Source organism: Anomaloglossus baeobatrachus, chromosome 4, assembly GCF_048569485.1.
Source record: "Anomaloglossus baeobatrachus isolate aAnoBae1 chromosome 4, aAnoBae1.hap1, whole genome shotgun sequence".
NCBI classification, from domain to species: Eukaryota; Metazoa; Chordata; class Amphibia; order Anura; family Aromobatidae; genus Anomaloglossus; species Anomaloglossus baeobatrachus.
This window is the reverse complement of record NC_134356.1, coordinates 632,203,676-632,221,519: the sequence shown is the minus strand read 5'-3', so window position 1 is coordinate 632,221,519 and position 17,844 is coordinate 632,203,676. Positions and strand designations below refer to the sequence as shown.

At 49.2% G+C, this 17,844-nt stretch overlaps 1 protein-coding gene across 3 annotated transcripts in view; it reads left to right on the top strand.

The window, feature by feature from the left end:
- Nucleotides 1–17,844, top strand: part of DDHD2 (DDHD domain containing 2) — a 112,391-nt gene that overhangs the window by 77,933 nt on the left and 16,614 nt on the right. For all 3 annotated transcript variants that reach the window (XM_075346382.1, XM_075346381.1, XM_075346383.1), the window contains 2 exons: nucleotides 900–1,064; nucleotides 7,400–7,556. In XM_075346382.1, coding sequence (XP_075202497.1) covers nucleotides 900–1,064; nucleotides 7,400–7,556 — 322 coding nt within the window. The remainder of the gene's footprint in view (nucleotides 1–899; nucleotides 1,065–7,399; nucleotides 7,557–17,844) is intronic.

Below are 17,844 nucleotides of genomic sequence, written 5' to 3'. Positions count from 1 at the left end.
CTTTTGGGCTTCCGATTCCTGCAGGGCTGAAAGCCCATTCTACCAGAGCCGTCTGTGTCCTGGGCATTGCGACACCAGGCTACGGCTCAGCAGGTGTGTCAGGCGGCTACCTGGTCGAGTCTGCACACTTTCACGAAACACTATCAGGTGCATGCCGATGATTCGGCAGATGCCAGCCTAGGTAGGCGACTCCTTCAGGCGGCAGTTGCCCACCTGTAAGAGGGGGCCGTTTTTCGGCTCTTTTTATCGAGGTATTCTTTTACCCACCCAGGGATTGCTTTTGGACATCCCAATTGTCTGGGTCTCCCAATGGAGCGAAAAAGAAGAAGGGAATTTTGTTTACTTACCGTAAATTCCTTTTCTTCTAGCTCCTATTGGGAGACCCAGCACCCGCCCCTGTTCCCTTCGGGCTGTTGTTCTTTTGTGTACACATGTTGTTCATGTTGAATTGTTCTTTTGGGTCATGGTTTCAGTTCTCTGAACATCCTTCGGATTGAATTTACCTTAGACCAATTTATAAGTTTCCTCCTTCCTGCTTTGGCACCAAAACTGAGGAGCCCGTGATGCACGGGAGGGTGTATAGACAGAGGGGAGGGGTTACACTTTTTAAAGTGTAATACTTTGTGTGGCCTCCGGAGGCAGAAGCTATACACCCAATTGTCTGGGTCTCCCAATAGGAGCTAGAAGAAAAGGAATTTACGGTAAGTAAACAAAATTCCCTTCTTTTCATTACTGGAGGAACAAGACAGACCATGTAAAGGTATTGTTGGAATTATCTTTGAAAAGCCTACATGCACATATGATTATATATTTTTGGGGGTGAGATTCTGGTGATAGATTCCCTTTAAGGGATCCATGTTTTCAGTGTATAATCTATTTATTTATTTATTTTTTTACAGAACTGAAAGAAGGACTAACGCGGATGGGTACAGACATTTTGGGATCTCTTCGGGTGGCCTGGCAGACATTTACCCGGCCCCCTGTGCCTACATTACCACCGCCAACTGTAGAAGCTGCTGAGTTACCGGTTTCTGAACTTGCACCTGTCCCAGAAGCTGCGCCTGGTAAATGACACTGTACACATGTATTGCCGAGGGGCAGATGACCAAACCGCCCACATGTAGACTGTTCTTTATTTTTTTTTCTTCAATAAATAGCATAAATGGGTAAAAAAAAAATCAAGTTTTCTTATCCATAGGATATACTCCATTCATTGTCTATAGGACTGACAAGCACGTATTCATCTATTATCTGTCAGGTCCATAGTCATTGAATGGAGCGGAGGTCGAGCATGTGCACCTCTGCTCCTTTTAGGAAGGAGCTGCTAAATCCTATCCTATGGGTTCCACATTCCCAATCTTGGAATCACTGGGGTCTCAGCAGTCATTGCCCCCAGTGATCAACAAATTGTTCTCTATTTTCTGGCTAGGGAACAACCTGATCTTTTTGGGGAATAACACTTCAGGGGTAGACGATCATATTAACGTCTTAAAGGTGTGTTCCAGATAGAAGAATGTATATATATATTCTCTACCTGTAGCCATCGCTAGAGAGCTCATGCTAGCTTTCTGCATATGCCGCTAAATAGCTCCCTCTGGTGGTGGCTGGTGTCAGGCTAGGTACGGGGAACTGCCAAGCGAATGACGAAAGGGAAGGTAAACCCTATGACTAAGGAAGGGGGAAATGGTGACCCCTGACCAAAGCTCCCACTAGGCCCTGGCTTTCCTCATCACTCTAGATAGGTTCCGCACCTATGCGCCGAACTGGATACCTGACTTTGGCTGACCCTAAAATAGGCCCTAGGTAGAAAATGGATGGGATGAAGGCTTAGTCAACCCCACTAAGCTCTAAAGAAGACACAGAAAATACGGGGGAAAGTAAACAAAAAACTAAACTCCAGATGGAAAAGGTTTCTCCAGATGACTACAAGCCGATTGCTTGCACTGAAGATTTGTACAGGGCATTTAAACCTATCACCACCACAAAGTAAGGGGGAATGAGAGTATATAAAACAGCAAGGGAAGTGCTGAAAATTAAAAGCTGAAAAGGTGAGGAACTCCGCAGGATCCTAAAGAGAAAGGGATTTTGTCTCTCTCTCCCCCTAAGGGGGTCTCACATGGACCCTTCAATTGATAATGTTGATGGATAGTCTGATAAACGTGTTGTTCTTCTAAGAAATGTGCCTCTCACTGCCCTGTCGTGTAACGGGGGGGGGTGAGACGTGGGTTTTCAGTTCACTATAATATTGTCATTTCTGCCTCGAGCTTGTTTAGCTTTTGCCCTTGGCCTTCCACGCACCCCAAGGGCGGTTCTCCCATCTGGAGAGCACCAGGTCTCTAAGTTCTTCAGAGACTGCATAGTTTTATTGTGTGAAACTTACTGGCCATTCCTTTAGGCCAGCTGTTACTGTTCTACTTCTCGCTTTTTTTTTTTTCTCTCTCTCTGCTCTTTCTTCTCTGCTGCTAGTTCTTTTTTCTACCTGATTCTTGATCCCCCCCCCCCCCCCACCCGATCCTTACCCCACTTTCCCGTATCCGGTCAGTGTTTTGTAGGGGGTTCAACACTGTTCCTGACCCAACATGCATAAACCAGGGAACTCGGAGGTGAAATGTGGGACATTGAATGTGAAAGGTTTACATAGCCCGGGTAAGAGGTCTATCCTGGCAAATACGTTAAAAAAAATGGGGGTCCAAATTGCATTCTTGCAAGAAACGCATCTGTGCAAACATAAACCGTTTAAATTGACATCACGCTGGTTCCCTGAGGCGTATCATAGCTTCTCGCCGGACCCGAAGTCCCGAGGTACTAGTATTCTTGTCTCGCGCTCCATCCCTTGGGAATTCATGGACTCTCGCAGTGATGACAGGGGACGGCTATTGTTGGTGAAGGGCAGGATCGCTACGCATATTTACACATTAGCTTCTATATATCTCCCCAATGTGGGGCAAATTGATACCCTGGCCGGATTTGTTGAAACTATGGAGGATTTCGTGGAGGGGACACTCATTATGGGGGGGGATTTCAATATCGCTCTAAACCCAGCTCAGGACACCTCCTCGGGGGCCTCTGCACATCCTACATCAGCCCTCCGCAGGCTGCGGTACTTATTACATGAGCAGCAGCTCGTTGACACATGGAGATTGTTACACCCGTCTGACAGGGACTACTCTTTCTATTCAAATGCACATGGAGTATACTCCAGATTGGACTACTTTTTTGTAAAACATAAAGACCTCGAAAGGATCTCCAAAGCCCAGATAGATAGCATAACATTCTCTGACCATGCACTTTGCACTGTGTCTATGGTGCTACAGTCTCCGTTTCCACAGCAGTGGCAATGGAGACTGAACACTTCCCTACTGGAGGACCCTGAAAGCCTTCAGTCAGTACAGAACTCCCTGACTGAATACTTTACGTTGAACGCGGGTGGGGATACATCACCAACGACGGTCTGGGAGGCCCACAAATGTGTTATTCGAGGGGTTCTCATACAGCAAGGGGCAAGAAGAAAGAGGGAAAGGGAACTAGAAGTCAACAGACTGCTAACACAGCTGAGAGATCTGGAGACACAACATAAGCAGATGCCCTCGGCAGAGGTGGGAGGAGCCTTATTCAAAGTCCGGGACGAGCTACGAAAACTACTCAACAGCAAGGCAAAAGGGGTCCTCAATAGATGCCGTAGACATTTTTATGAATACGGGAACAAGTGTAGCAAGACATTAGCGAGAGCACTCAGACAACAACAGGCGACAACCTTTATATCAAAAATTTCCCCTACACACCCTCAGGGATCAATATTACATTCTTCGGCAGAAATTGCGGAGACGTTCCAAAAATTCTATGCATCCTTATATAATTTAGAGACACATGACCCCACTTTGTCAAAATCATCTATTAAAAGTAAAATTTCAGAGTACATCAGAGAAGCAAAAATGCCGCGGTTGACAGACTCCGAGATAGCCGCATTGGAAACTCCAATTTCAAATCAAGAGCTGGTGGACGCAATAGGGTCATCCAAATTGGGAAAGGCACCTGGGCCTGATGGACTCCCCCTCGTATACTACAAAAAACTTAAGGAGATTATATCCCCACACCTCCTGTCAGCCTTTAATTCTAGGGCTTCAGAGGGCTCAACTCCCAATGCAGATTCATTGAGAGCACACATCACGGTAATACCTAAGATGGGGAAAGACCCAACACAATGTGCTAGCTATCGCCCGATATCCCTGTTGAATGTGGATACAAAATTATTTGCTAAAATCCTTGCAAGCAGGCTGGCACCTCTGATCTCTCAAATAATCCACCCAGATCAGGCAGGGTTTATGGCGGGTCGTGAGGCACGTGATAATACAGTTAAGGCCATTAATTTGATATATAAAGCTAAAAGTGGGGGTCTACCCTCTATCCTGCTGTCAACTGATGCCGAAAAGGCTTTTGATAGAGTGGATTGGACCTTTATGGAAGCCACGCTCGGGTGTCTGGGGTTGGGAAGTGGATTGATGGGTTGGATCATGTCTTTATACTCGGTACCCTCGGCGAGAGTCCGAGTGAATGGGATTCTGTCGGACCCATTTAAAATATCTAATGGCACCCGTCAGGGATGTCCGCTGTCTCCCTTAATCTTCATCTTGACGCTAGAACCCTTCCTCAGACACGTACGAGCCAACTCAGATATTGCGGGTATTGGGGTGGGCCATGTTACGCACAAAGTAGCTGCATATGCGGACGATCTCCTGTTTTTCGTTTCAGCCCCCAAGATCTCCCTGCCCAACTTAATGAGGGAATTCCGGAGATACTCCAGTTTATCAAATTTCAAGATAAATTTCACGAAATCTGAGGCCCTTAACATAAATCTCTCATCCAAAGAGGTGGAAGAGTTGAAGGGATCGTTTAAGTTCCGATGGGCATCCCAATCTCTAAATTACCTGGGGATACGGCTGACTGGGGATCTCGGTCTGCTCTACTCTCAGAATTTCCCGTCTCTGCTGTCTTCCATTAGGCTGGACTGTGACAGATGGGGGAAATCATTATTCTCTTGGTTTGGCAGAAGCCAGATTTACAAAATGAATATCTTACCTAGAATTCTATATCTACTGCAGGCGCTCCCAATCAAAATACCCTCAGGATTTTTCAAATCTCTGGAGTCCATTCAGTCCTCCTTCATTTGGGCAGGTAAATCGGTACGAATAAAAAGAGCTATTTTGCACAGGACCAAGTGTAGCGGGGGGATTGGGCTGCCAGACATGAGAAGGTATCATTTAGCAGGTCATCTAACTAGAATGATTGATTGGTGCAGGAACGGGTCTCAAAAGGCTTGGATACAAATTGAACAGTCCTTTTCCCCAATTCCCCTCAACAAATTGCCATGGGTGCTCTCGGAGGTCCCTGCAAGCTTGAAAACACATCCAACTATCGGGTCAACTGTGAAATACTGTAATACGGGGAAGGTGCAATCAGAAATGTTACCCAGGCAATCGAGCTTGACGCCAATCCTGAGCCATCCTGCCTTTGAGCCAGGCAGAGCGGATCCAGTTTTTCAGTCTTGGGTTCGGGGCGGGGTGGATCGGGTAGAGGACTTTGGAAACCGGGACACCTGGCCGTCGGTAGAGGGATTGGCAGCTAAACAGGATCCCAGCTCACTTGGTCATTGGAGATGCTTGCAACTGGCACACTTTTTCAGTAGCCTTCCAGCCAGATCCCTCTTTCAGCGACCCAAGACACAGTTTGAACAAATATGTATGGGACCAGGCACGATACGGCATTCTCTTTCGGCAGTATATTCGCTCTTATCTTCGCCCCCGGACCAACAAATCCCCCCTTTTGCTTCACAGTGGGAACGGGATCTGGGAATCCAGCTGACACCAACACAGTGGGAAAGGGTCTTCAGATTGGCGCACACATCCTCCATCAGCTCCAGGTTTCAAGAGGCTAGCTACAAGCTGCTAACCAGATGGTACAGAGTACCTTCGAGGTTACATGCGATGTTCCCAACGGTTGATCCCATGTGCTGGCGGTGTGGCACAGCAGAGGGCAACATTCTACACGTGTTCTGGGAATGTGAGGCGATCCGGCCCTTCTGGAGGGGAGTGTCTGATATCATTTCACGGGTGACGGGTGGAGAGGAGGAATTGGGACCTGCTGCCGCCCTGTTACATCACTGCGGGACTTCTGAAAAAATATACAAAAAATCTCTGAGGAAATTCCTCATCATGGCGGCGAGAGTGTGCATCCCAGAGAGATGGAGGAGCACAGCACCCCCCTCGCTGGTTCAATGGATCAATAAGGTCAATGACCTCATGTATATGGAGGATCTAACTTCATCATTACACAACTCATATGAGAAATTTTGGGCCACGTGGAGGGAGTGGATGGACTTCCAGCATTCGGAGGACTATGGTGCTCTGGTGGGCAGTGTTGAGGCGGCTGAGGGAACCACAGAAGGTAGTACATAAGCGGATCCCCAGACCCCCCCCCCCCACCCCTTGTTACCCTCACCTGGTCCCTCCACCTCCCAGCCCCCCCACCACCCCTTCTTACCCTCACCTGGCCCCTTCACCTCCCAGCCCCCCCCCCCACCCCTTCTTACCCTCACCTGGCCCCTCCACCTCCCAGCCCTCCCCCCCCACCACCCTCCTCCTTTTCCCCAGTTTCTCACTCTTTTCTATTCTTTGTTTTATTTCTCTTGCTTTCTTTCTGGTCTTTTCCTCTTTCGCTTCTTACTATTCTTGGTGAGTTACGTATGTTACCTGTTAAATGTGAATTTATTCTTTGAAAAAGCTAGATGGAACCTTGAATGTCTATACACCTGAAAGGGGGCATTTGCGGGAACATTTTCTGTCACAATGTAAAAATGTAAAGTGTGCCTTATGTCCTATTTTTTGGTGTGTTGAATGTATCTTACAAAGGTCCATTTGATCTTAAGAACTGTTACGTGTACTGTTAAAGGATTACATTTATAAATAAAAGAATTTAAAAAAAAAAAGAGAAGGGGATAAATGTCAAGCAGAAAAAAAGGGAACGTCAGAGAGCACCTTGTGTAGCCAAACAACGCGACCTTCTACAGCCTGAAACTACAGGACTGTCTGTCATGTGTGACACACCTGTGACATCACATCTGTGTATGATGATCTATGTTTCAGGAATTCTGAGCTCAGGTCCAAATGAATCCGCACAAACAAACGTTAGACATTCACGTATAGAAGTGAAATCTGCCTAAAATGTATTTTTTGTCTCAATGATTAATCAAGGAATTGTTATTGTCCCAAATAACAGGCCCCCACTGATCCCGCCCACCCAGATGGTGTTTGCCACAGATTTTCCCTTTTAATGCGCCATTTGATTTTGCAGCGAGGAATAAAGAATTCACTTTGTGATGCTGATTAGATTTTTATTTTTCCAGCTGTAACGTCAGATGACATTATTGTGAAGGAGGAGCCGGTACAGCTCGATGTGGGGATGTTAAATGGCGGTCAGCGATTCGACTATGTTCTCCAGGAGAAGCCGATCGAGAGCTTCAACGAATATCTATTTGCACTACAGAGTCACTTATGTTACTGGTAAGGACCTCAGTCACCGGTCGCTGTCTGTAGGGCAATAATGAAGAGGGGCTACACTAAAAAGGTGCAAGAGGACGGCTTTAAAAGCTCAAAATCACCTCTGCCCCCCTTATGGTCATTTGTGGAAGTTTACAAAACTTTTTAAAACTATATTACATGTTTTGTATCAGTTTCTTTTTTTTTTCCTGTAATATATGCAATTTTTTAGCATCCTCATATTTATTTTATTTTTTTCCCCCCATTTATTTCACATATTCTGCCCCTGCATGGTCATAAGAGACCTTTTGGGGGCATTTCAACATTTAAATACATTTTATTATTGCTGATTTTCCCTGTAACTGGGGCTGTTATATTATCCCGGGTTACATGGCAAATGTAGCCTCCAGTCTCCTCCGCAGAGTAGATCTGGTTGTGTTAGGACCCGGTATCTTCTGCTTCCCCTGGTGAATCATGATTGCTGAGAATGAAGGGGAAGTCTATATATACAGCTTTCCTTCAGTTCAGCGATTGGAAAGGCAGAGTTGGTTATGAACTATCTCTGTCTTCTGTATAGGCAGTCTAGTTATCGCCCCGCTCCAGCAGCCACAAAATCTCCATGCAGCTGCTGATTCTGCAATGACACATCATTTCAGAGCTTTATATGGACCATAACCAACCAGAAAATAAATTTCCACAGGAGTATAAAAGCACAAGAATTTATTACCGTATTTTTCGCTTTATAAGACTCACCTGATTATAAGACGCACCCCCAAATTTGGTGAAGGAAAAGAGAATTTTTTTTTAATGGTAAATGGGGTCCACTTTATAATGCCAGTGTCCGTCTAACAAATCATATAGGGTATATGTCCCTCATAGCCCCCCATCCTAAAATTAGCCCCCTTAATCTGGATATGGCCCCCTTATATTGAATATAGCCCCTTTGTGCTGGCACAAGTTCCCCTGTGCTGCCTATGGCCCCCTATGGATTGCACACGTTCCCCTGTGCTGCCTATGGCCCCCTATGGATTGCACACGTTCCCCTGTGCTGCCTATGGCCCCCTATGGATTGCACACGTTCCCCTGTGCTGCCTATGGCCCCCTATGGATTGCACACGTTCCCCTGTGCTGCCTATGGCCCCCTATGGATTGCATACGTTCCCCTGTGCTGCCTATGGCCCCTTATGGATTGTACACAGTCCCCTGTGCTGCCTATGGCCCCCTATGGATTGCACACATTCCCCTTTGCTGCCTATGGCCCCCTATGGATTGCATACATTCTCCTGTGCTGCGTATGGCCCCCTATGGATTGCATACGTTCCCCTGTGCTGCCTATGGCCCCCTATGGATTGCATACGTTCCCCTGTGCTGCGTATGGCCCCCTATGGATTGCACACGTTCCCCTGTGTTAGATATCGCCCCCTATGGATTGCATACGTTCCCCTGTGCTGCCTATGGCCCCCTATGGGTTGCACACATTCCCCTGTGCTGCCTATGGCCCCCTATGGATTGCACACGTTTCCCTGTGTTAGATATCGCCCCCTATGGATTGCATACCTTCCCCTGTGCTGCCTATGGCCCCCTATGGATTGCATACGTTCCCCTGTGTTAGATATCGCCCCCTATGGATTGCATACGTTCCCCTGTGCTGCCTATGGCCCCCTATGGGTTGCACACATTCCCCTGTGCTGCCTATGGCCCCCTATAGATTGCACACGTTTCCCTGTGTTAGATATCGCCCCCTATGGATTGCATACATTCCCCTGTGCTGCCTATGGCCCCCTATGGATTGCATACGTTCCCCTGTGCTGCCTATGGCCCCCTATGGATTGCACACGTTCCCCTTTGCTGCCTATGGCCCCTTATGGGTTGCACACATTCCCCTGTGCTGCCTATGGCCCCCTATGGATTGCACACGTTCCCCTGTGTTAGATATCGCCCCCATGCTGCTGCCCATAGTAAAATAAAACACTTTCCTTACCTCCTCCAGCGCTGATCTCCTCCTGTCTCCCTCTGTGCTTCTGTTCCTCCACTTCCTGGTTCTTGGTGCCGGTCATGTGATTGGCACAGCAGAGTGACTTCATCTCTGCGTGCCTGATCACAGTGGAAGCAGAGACACCGGGGAGAAACGCTGGAGGGGGTAAGTAAAGCTTTTTTATTTTAGGATGAGCAGCAGCATGGGGGCCATATCTAACACAGGGGGGGCATGTGCCATCACAGGGGGGCGCAGGCTCATATAATATGCACCGCTCCCCCAGCCCGTCACTGCGGTGCGGATTCAGCACCATGGTGATGGACAGCGGCTGTGCATATTATATGAGTGGGAGCAGGAGATCTAACGATGCCGCCCGCAGCGTTCACCTGCCCCCAGCAGCGCTCCAGAGCGGACCCTGCAGTGTGTGTGTGTGTGTGTGTGTGTGTGTGTGTGTGTGTGTGTGTGTGTGTGTGTGTGTGTGTATGTATATATGTATATGTATATATGTATATATGTGTGTATATATATATATATGTATATGTATATATATATATATGTGTGTGTATATATATATATATATATATGTATATATGTATGTGCATATATGTATATGTATGTATATGTATGTATGTATATGTGTATATATATGTATATATACACACACACACCCGTATATTCGGCTTATAAGACGCACCCCCTACTTTCCCCCAAAATTTGGGGGAACAAGAGTGCGTCTTATAAAGCGAAAAATACGATAATTTAATCATTAAAAATTCAGAAATAACTATTTATCCAAAATATGTAAATTCAATAAACCAGGATAGCTAGTTCCAATGATCCACAGCACAATATATCAATGCTTAAGTGGTGCCTCCTGAGGAAGTGGACACGAAACACGTGTAGGACGGCATGATCCGGCAGATACCAAACACATAGTAAGTTTGCACATTAATTAAGGGGACAGAATTTCTATTAGAAGCGGTCTTTGACATTGATGTGGTTATTCTACCTTTCTTTGTCGCTCCTAATTGGGAGACCCAGACAATTGGGTGTATAGCTACTGCCTCCGGAGGCCACACAAAGTATTACACTTAAAAGTGTAAGGCCCCTCCCCTTCTGGCTATACACCCCCCCGTGGGATCACGGGTTCCTCAGTTTTATGCTTTGTGCGAAGGAGGTCAGACATCCACGCATAGCTCCACTGTTTAGTCAGCAGCAGCTGCTGACTATGTCGGATGGAAGAAAAGAGGGCCCATACTAGGGCCCCCAGCATGCTCCCTTCTCACCCCACTTTCTGTCGGCGGTGTTTGTTAAGGTTGAGGTACCCATTGCGGGTACGGAGGCTGGAGCCCACATGCTGATTCCTTCCCCATCCCCATTAGGGCTCTGGGTGAAGTGGGACTTTACCGGTCTCCAGGCACAGAGACCGTGCTCCATCCACAGCCCCTGGAAGATCTGCTGGATTTGGAGCTGAGTTTCCTCAGGGCAGGGCCCTGCTTCATCAAGGTACTCCGTGTCCCCGTGCATACCGCGCGCACACTGCAGCATTGCTGGGTGTGTTAGTGCGCCGGGGTTAACAGCGCTGCTGCGCTTGTGCCATTCCTCACTACAGCTCCGCTGAGTGAGTAGACTTAGTACGAACGGCCGAGCCGGCCGCTGGGGTCAGTGTTCACTGCGACGCGGCTTGGATTTGTGGTGCGCCGGGGACTTCCGCGCTGGCCGTGCATATATGACGGCCGCGCTTATTACTACAGTCCCCGGCTTTTGCGGCCTAGTTCGGTTCGTTCCCGCCCCCAGACCTGCCAGTCAGGGGGAGGGCGGGACGCTGTACAGACCATCAGCGCTGAGGGCTGGAGTCTGCTTTACATACTCCAGCCCTCACACTAGGCACAGTGAGACGCAGTTTCCCACACTTTTGTTTGTGGCACGCCCACAGTCCGCCCCTCTTCACAGAACGCCGGCAGCCATTCCTGTCTGCACGCTGAGCTGCAGAGGGGAGACGGGGAGACCCAGACACGGGATTCTACGACCTCACACCCGCTTTTCAGCGGGCGGTAAGCAGCCCTCAAGGGCTCACCCCCACTTGTGCCGTAGTGTACTTTGTATTTTGTGCTTGCAATACATTGCACTGTACGGTCGCTGGTGATTCTCTGCTATATACCCTCCTAGATTACTCAAGGAGACAACAGCATGTCGTCCGCAAAAAACAAGGGTGCCAAGGCACAGACTTTATATGCTGCTTGTACCGCATGTGGGGCTGCTCTACCGGCAGGTTCCACTGACCCCCATTGTGTGCAGTGCTCGGCCCCTGTGGCAATTGCTCGGCCGGGGCCTCTGCTAGAGGTGACCCACGGAGAACCACCTGTGAATGCTGTCCAGGTGACAGGGACGGAGTTTGCAGCTTTTGCTGACAGATTGTCTATGACTATGTCTAAAATTCTTGAAACATTGCAGTCTAGACCAGTAACTCAGACCATGGGCACTGTTGAATCATTGCCCCCTAGTCCCCCTCAGCTGGAATACTTCCAAGCTCCGGGGGTGTCACACGCACCCCAGGGTGACGGCTCTGACTCGGACGACAGTCCCAGACAACCTAAGCGGGCTCGCTATGAGCGGCCCTCAACTTCCTCACATTGGTCAGGGTCCCAGCGGGACGACTCTATGGGTGATGAGGCGGATGTAACTGATCAGGATTCTGATCCTGGGGCCGCTCTCAATCTGGATACACCTGATGGTGACACCATAGTGAATGATCTTATAGCGTCCATCAATAAGATGTTAGATATTTCTCCACCAGCTCCTCCTGCGGAGGAGTCAGCTTCACAGCAGGAGAAATTCCATTTCAGGTATCCCAAGCGTAAATTAAGCACTTGTCTGGACCACTCTGACTTTAGAGACGCAATCCAGAAACACCACGCTTATCCAGATAAGCGTTTCTCCAAACGGCTTAAAGATACACGCTATCCTTTTCCCCCTGACGTGGTCAAGGGCTGGACACAGTGTCCCAAGGTGGACCCTCCAATCTCCAGGCTTGCAGCTAGATCTTTAGTTGCAGTAGAAGATGGGGCGGCACTTAAAGATGCCACTGACAGACAGATGGAGCTCTGGTTGAAATCCATCTATGAAGCTATTGGAGCGTCGTTGGCGCCAGCATTCGCAGCCGTATGGGCACTCCAAGCTATTTCAGCTGGGCTTACACAGGTCGACACGGTCACACGTACATCTGCTCCGCAGGTGGCACCATTGACCTCTCAAATGTCTGCATTCGCGTCTTACGCGATTAATGCTGTCCTAGACTCTACGAGCCGTACGGCGGTGGCGTCAGCCAACTCCGTGGTTTTACGCAGAGCCCTGTGGTTGAGAGAATGGAAGGCAGATTCTGCTTCCAAGAAGTGCTTAACCAGTTTGCCTTTTTCTCGTGACCGATTGTTTGGTGAGCGTTTGGATGAAATCATTAAACATTCCAAGGGTAAGGATTCATCCTTACCTCAACCCAGACAAAACAAACCCCAACAGAGGAGGGGACAGTCTGGTTTTCGGCCCTTTCGAGGCTCAGGCAGGTCCCAATTCTCTTCGTCCAAAAGGACTCAAAAGGATCAGAGGGGCTCAGATTCTTGGCGGACTCAATCACGCCCAAAAAAGACAGCCGGAAGAACCGTTACCAAGACGGCTTCCTCATGACTTTCAGCCTCCTCTCTCCGCATCCTCGGTCGGTGGCAGGCTCTCCCGCTTTGGCGACATTTGGCTGTCACAGGTCAAAGACCGTTGGGTGAGAGACATTCTGTCTCACGGGTACAGGATAGAGTTCAGCTCTCGTCCTCCAACTCGCTTCTTCAGAACTTCTCCACCGCCCGACCGAGCCGATGCTCTGCTGCAAGCGGTGTCCGCTCTAAAGGCGGAAGGAGTGGTGACTTCCGTTCCTCTTCAGGAACAAGGTCACGGTTTTTACTCCAATTTGTTTGTGGTGCCAAAGAAGGACGGGTCGTTCCGTCCCGTCCTGGATCTAAAGCTGCTCAACAAACACGTAAAAACCAGGAGGTTCCGGATGGAATCTCTCCGCTCCGTTATCGCCTCAATGTCTCAAGGAGATTTCCTAGCATCAATAGACATCAAGGATGCTTATCTCCACGTGCCGATTGCGCCAGAGCATCAGCGTTTTCTACGCTTCGTTATAGGAAGCGAACACCTGCAGTTCGTAGCTCTACCTTTCGGGCTGGCGACAGCCCCTCGGGTCTTCACCAAGGTCATGGCAGCAGTAGTAGCAGTCCTGCACTCGCAAGGTCACTCTGTGATCCCGTATTTGGACGATCTACTTATCAAGGCACCCTCTCAAGAGGCATGCCAACACAGCCTAAACGTGGCACTGAAGACTCTCCAGAGTTTCGGGTGGATTATCAACTTTTCAAAGTCAAATCTAACCCCGACCCAATCACTAACATATCTTGGCATGGAGTTTCATACTCTCTCAGCGATAGTGAAACTTCCACGGGACAAACCGTGCTCGCTTCAGACAGGGGTGCAATCTCTCCTTCAGGACCAGTCGCACCCCTTGAGGCGCCTCATGCACTTCCTAGGAAAGATGGTAGCAGCAATAGAAGTAGTCCCTTTCGCGCAGTTTCATCTGCGTCCACTACAATGGGACATTCTCCGCCAATGGGACGGGAAGTCGACGTCCCTCGACAGGGATGTCTCCCTTTCTCAGACAGCCAAGGACACTCTCCGGTGGTGGCTTCTTCCCACCTCATTGTCAAAAGGAAAGTCGTTCCTACCCCCATCCTGGGCGGTGGTCACGACAGATGCGAGCCTATCGGGGTGGGGAGCAGTGTTTCTTCACCACAGGGCTCAGGGTACGTGGACTCGGAAAGAGTCCACCCTTCAGATCAATGTTCTGGAAATCAGAGCAGTCTATCTTGCCCTACAAGCCTTCCAACAGTGGCTGGAAGGCAAGCAGATCCGAATTCAGTCGGACAACTCCACAGCGGTGGCATACATCAACCACCAAGGGGGTACACGCAGTCGGCAAGCCTTCCAGGAAGTCAGGCGGATTCTGACGTGGGTGGAAGACACGGCATCCACCATATCCGCAGTTCACATACCAGGCGTGGAAAACTGGGAAGCAGACTTCCTCAGTCGCCAGGGGATGAACGCAGGGGAATGGTCCCTTCACCTGGAAGTGTTTCAGGAGATCTGTCGCCGCTGGGGGATGCCGGACGTCGACCTGATGGCGTCACGGCACAACAACAAGGTCCCGGTTTTCATGGCACGGTCTCACGATCACCGAGCTCTGGCGGCAGACGCCTTAGTTCAAGATTGGTCGCAATTCCATCTACCTTATGTGTTCCCACCTCTGGCATTGTTGCCCAGAGTGCTCCGCAAAATCAGGTCCGACTGCCGCCGCGCCATTCTCGTCGCTCCAGACTGGCCACGGAGGTCGTGGTACCCGGATCTGTGGCACCTCACGGTAGGCCAACCGTGGGCACTGCCAGACCGTCCAGACTTGCTGTCTCAAGGGCCGTTTTTCCATCTGAATTCTGCGGCCCTGAACCTGACTGTGTGGCCATTGAATCCTGGATCCTAGCGGCCTCAGGTTTATCTCATGAAGTGGTTGCCACCATGAGACAGGCTAGGAAACCATCCTCCGCCAAGATCTACCACAGGACGTGGAAGATATTCCTATCTTGGTGCTCTGCTCAGGGAGTTTCTCCCTGGCCATTTGCATTGCCTGTTTTTCTTTCCTTCCTGCAGTCTGGGTTGGAAAAAGGTTTGTCGCTCAGCTCCCTTAAAGGTCAAGTCTCCGCGCTATCTGTATTTTTTCAGAAACGCCTGGCGCGACTTCCTCAGGTACGCACGTTCCTGCAAGGGGTTTGTCATATCGTCCCCCCTTACAAGCGGCCATTGGAGCCCTGGGATCTGAACAAGGTTCTAATTGCTCTCCAGAAGCCGCCTTTCGAGCCTATGAAGGAGGTTTCCCTTTCTCGTCTTTCACAGAAAGTGGTCTTTCTAGTGGCGGTCACGTCTCTTCGGAGAGTGTCCGAGCTGGCGGCGTTATCATGCAGATCTCCCTTCCTGGTGTTTCACCAGGACAAGGTAGTTCTGCGTCCAATTCCAGAATTTCTTCCCAAGGTGGTATCTTCCTTTCATCTCAATCAAGATATCACTTTACCGTCTTTGTGTCCGCATCCAGTCCACCAATTTGAAAAGGGTTTGCATTTATTGGATCTGGTCAGAGCACTCAGGATCTACATTTCCCGCACGGCGCCTCTGCGCCGCTCGGATGCACTCTTTGTCCTTGTCGCTGGTCAGCGTAAAGGGTCGCAAGCTTCCAAATCCACCCTTGCGCGGTGGATCAAGGAACCAATTCTTCACACCTACCGTTCTGCTGGGCTTCCGATTCCATCAGGACTGAAGGCCCATTCTACCAGAGCCGTGGGTGCGTCCTGGGCATTACGGCACCAGGCTACGGCTCAGCAGGTGTGCCAGGCGGCTACCTGGTCGAGTCTGCACACTTTTACCAAGCATTATCAGGTGCATACCTACGCTTCGGCGGATGCCGGCCTAGGTAAACAAGTCCTGCAGGCGGCGGTGGCCCACCTGTAGGAAAGGGCTGCTTGACGGCCCTATCACGAGGTATTCTTTTACCCACCCAGGGACTGCTTTTGGACGTCCCAATTGTCTGGGTCTCCCAATTAGGAGCGACAAAGAAGAAGGGAATTTTGTTTACTTACCGTAAATTCCTTTTCTTCTAGCTCCAATTGGGAGACCCAGCACCCGCCCTGTTTTCTTAGGGAGTTTGTTTTTTCGGGTGCACATGTTGTCCATGTTGAAGAGTTCAGTTCTCCGATGTTGTTCCTCGGATTGAATTTGTCTTTAAAACAGTTATTGGCTTTCCTCCTTCTTGCTTTTGCACTAAAACTGAGGAACCCGTGATCCCACGGGGGGGTGTATAGCCAGAAGGGGAGGGGCCTTACACTTTTAAGTGTAATACTTTGTGTGGCCTCCGGAGGCAGTAGCTATACACCCAATTGTCTGGGTCTCCCAATTGGAGCTAGAAGAAAAGGAATTTACGGTAAGTAAACAAAATTCCCTTCTTTTACCACTAGGTGGTGGACATTATCCAATAACTGATAGTGAATAAATACTATATACAGTACAGACCAAAAGTTTGGACACACCTACTCATCTCTAGAACAGCTGTTAAGAGGAGACCTTGTGCAGCAGGCCTTCATGGTAAAATAGCTGCTAGGAAACCACTGCTAAGGACAGGCAACAAGCAGAAGAGACTTGTTTGGGCTAAAGAACACAAGGAATGGACATTAGATCAGTGGAAATCTGTGCTTTGGTCTGAGGAGTCCAAATTTGATATCTTTGGATCCAACCACCGTGTCTTTGTAGAAAAGGTGAACGGATGGACTCTACATGGCTGGTTCCCACCGTGAAGCATGGAGGAGGAGGTGTGATGGTGTGGGGGTGCTTTGCTAGTGACACTGTTGGGGATTTGAATTGAAGACATACAGAACCAGCATGGCTACCACAGCATCTTGCAGCGGCGTGCTATTACATCCAGTTTGTGTTTAGTTGGACCATCATTTATTTTTCAACAGGACAATGACCCCAAACACACCTCCAGGCTGTGTAAGGGCTATTTGACTAAGAAGGAGAGTGATGGGGTGCTACGCTAGATGACCTGGCCTCCACAGTCACCAGACCTGAACCCAATCTAGATGGTTTGGGGTGAGCTGGACCGCAGAGTGAAGGCAAAAGGGCCAACAAGTGCTAAGCATCTCTGGGAACTCCTTCAAGACTGTTGGAAAACCATTTCCGGTGACTACCTCTTGAAGCTCATCAAGAGAATGCCAAGAGTGTGCAAAGCAGTAATCAAAGCAAAAGGTGGCTACTTTGAAGAACCTAGAATATAAGACATATTTTCAGTTGTTTCACACTTTTTCTTTGTCGCTCCATTGGGAGACCCAGACATTTGACAATTGGGTGTATAGCTTCTGCCTCTGGAGGCCACACAAAGTATTACACTTTAAAAAGTGTAACCCCTCCCCTCTGCCTATACACCCTCCCGTGGACCACGGGCTCCTCAGTTTTATGCTTTGTGTGGAAGGAGGCACACATCCACTCATGAATTCTCAGACTTTTTATGTCGGTTGGAAGAAAAGAGGACCCTCACGGGGTCCCCGGCATGTTCCCTTCTCACCCCACTATGTCGGCGGTGTTGTTAAGGTTGAGGTACCCATTGCGGGTACAGAGGCTGGAGCCACATGCCGTCTCCTTCACCATCCCTTAGCGGCTCTGGGAGAAGTGGGATCCTGAGCGGTCTTCCATTTACTG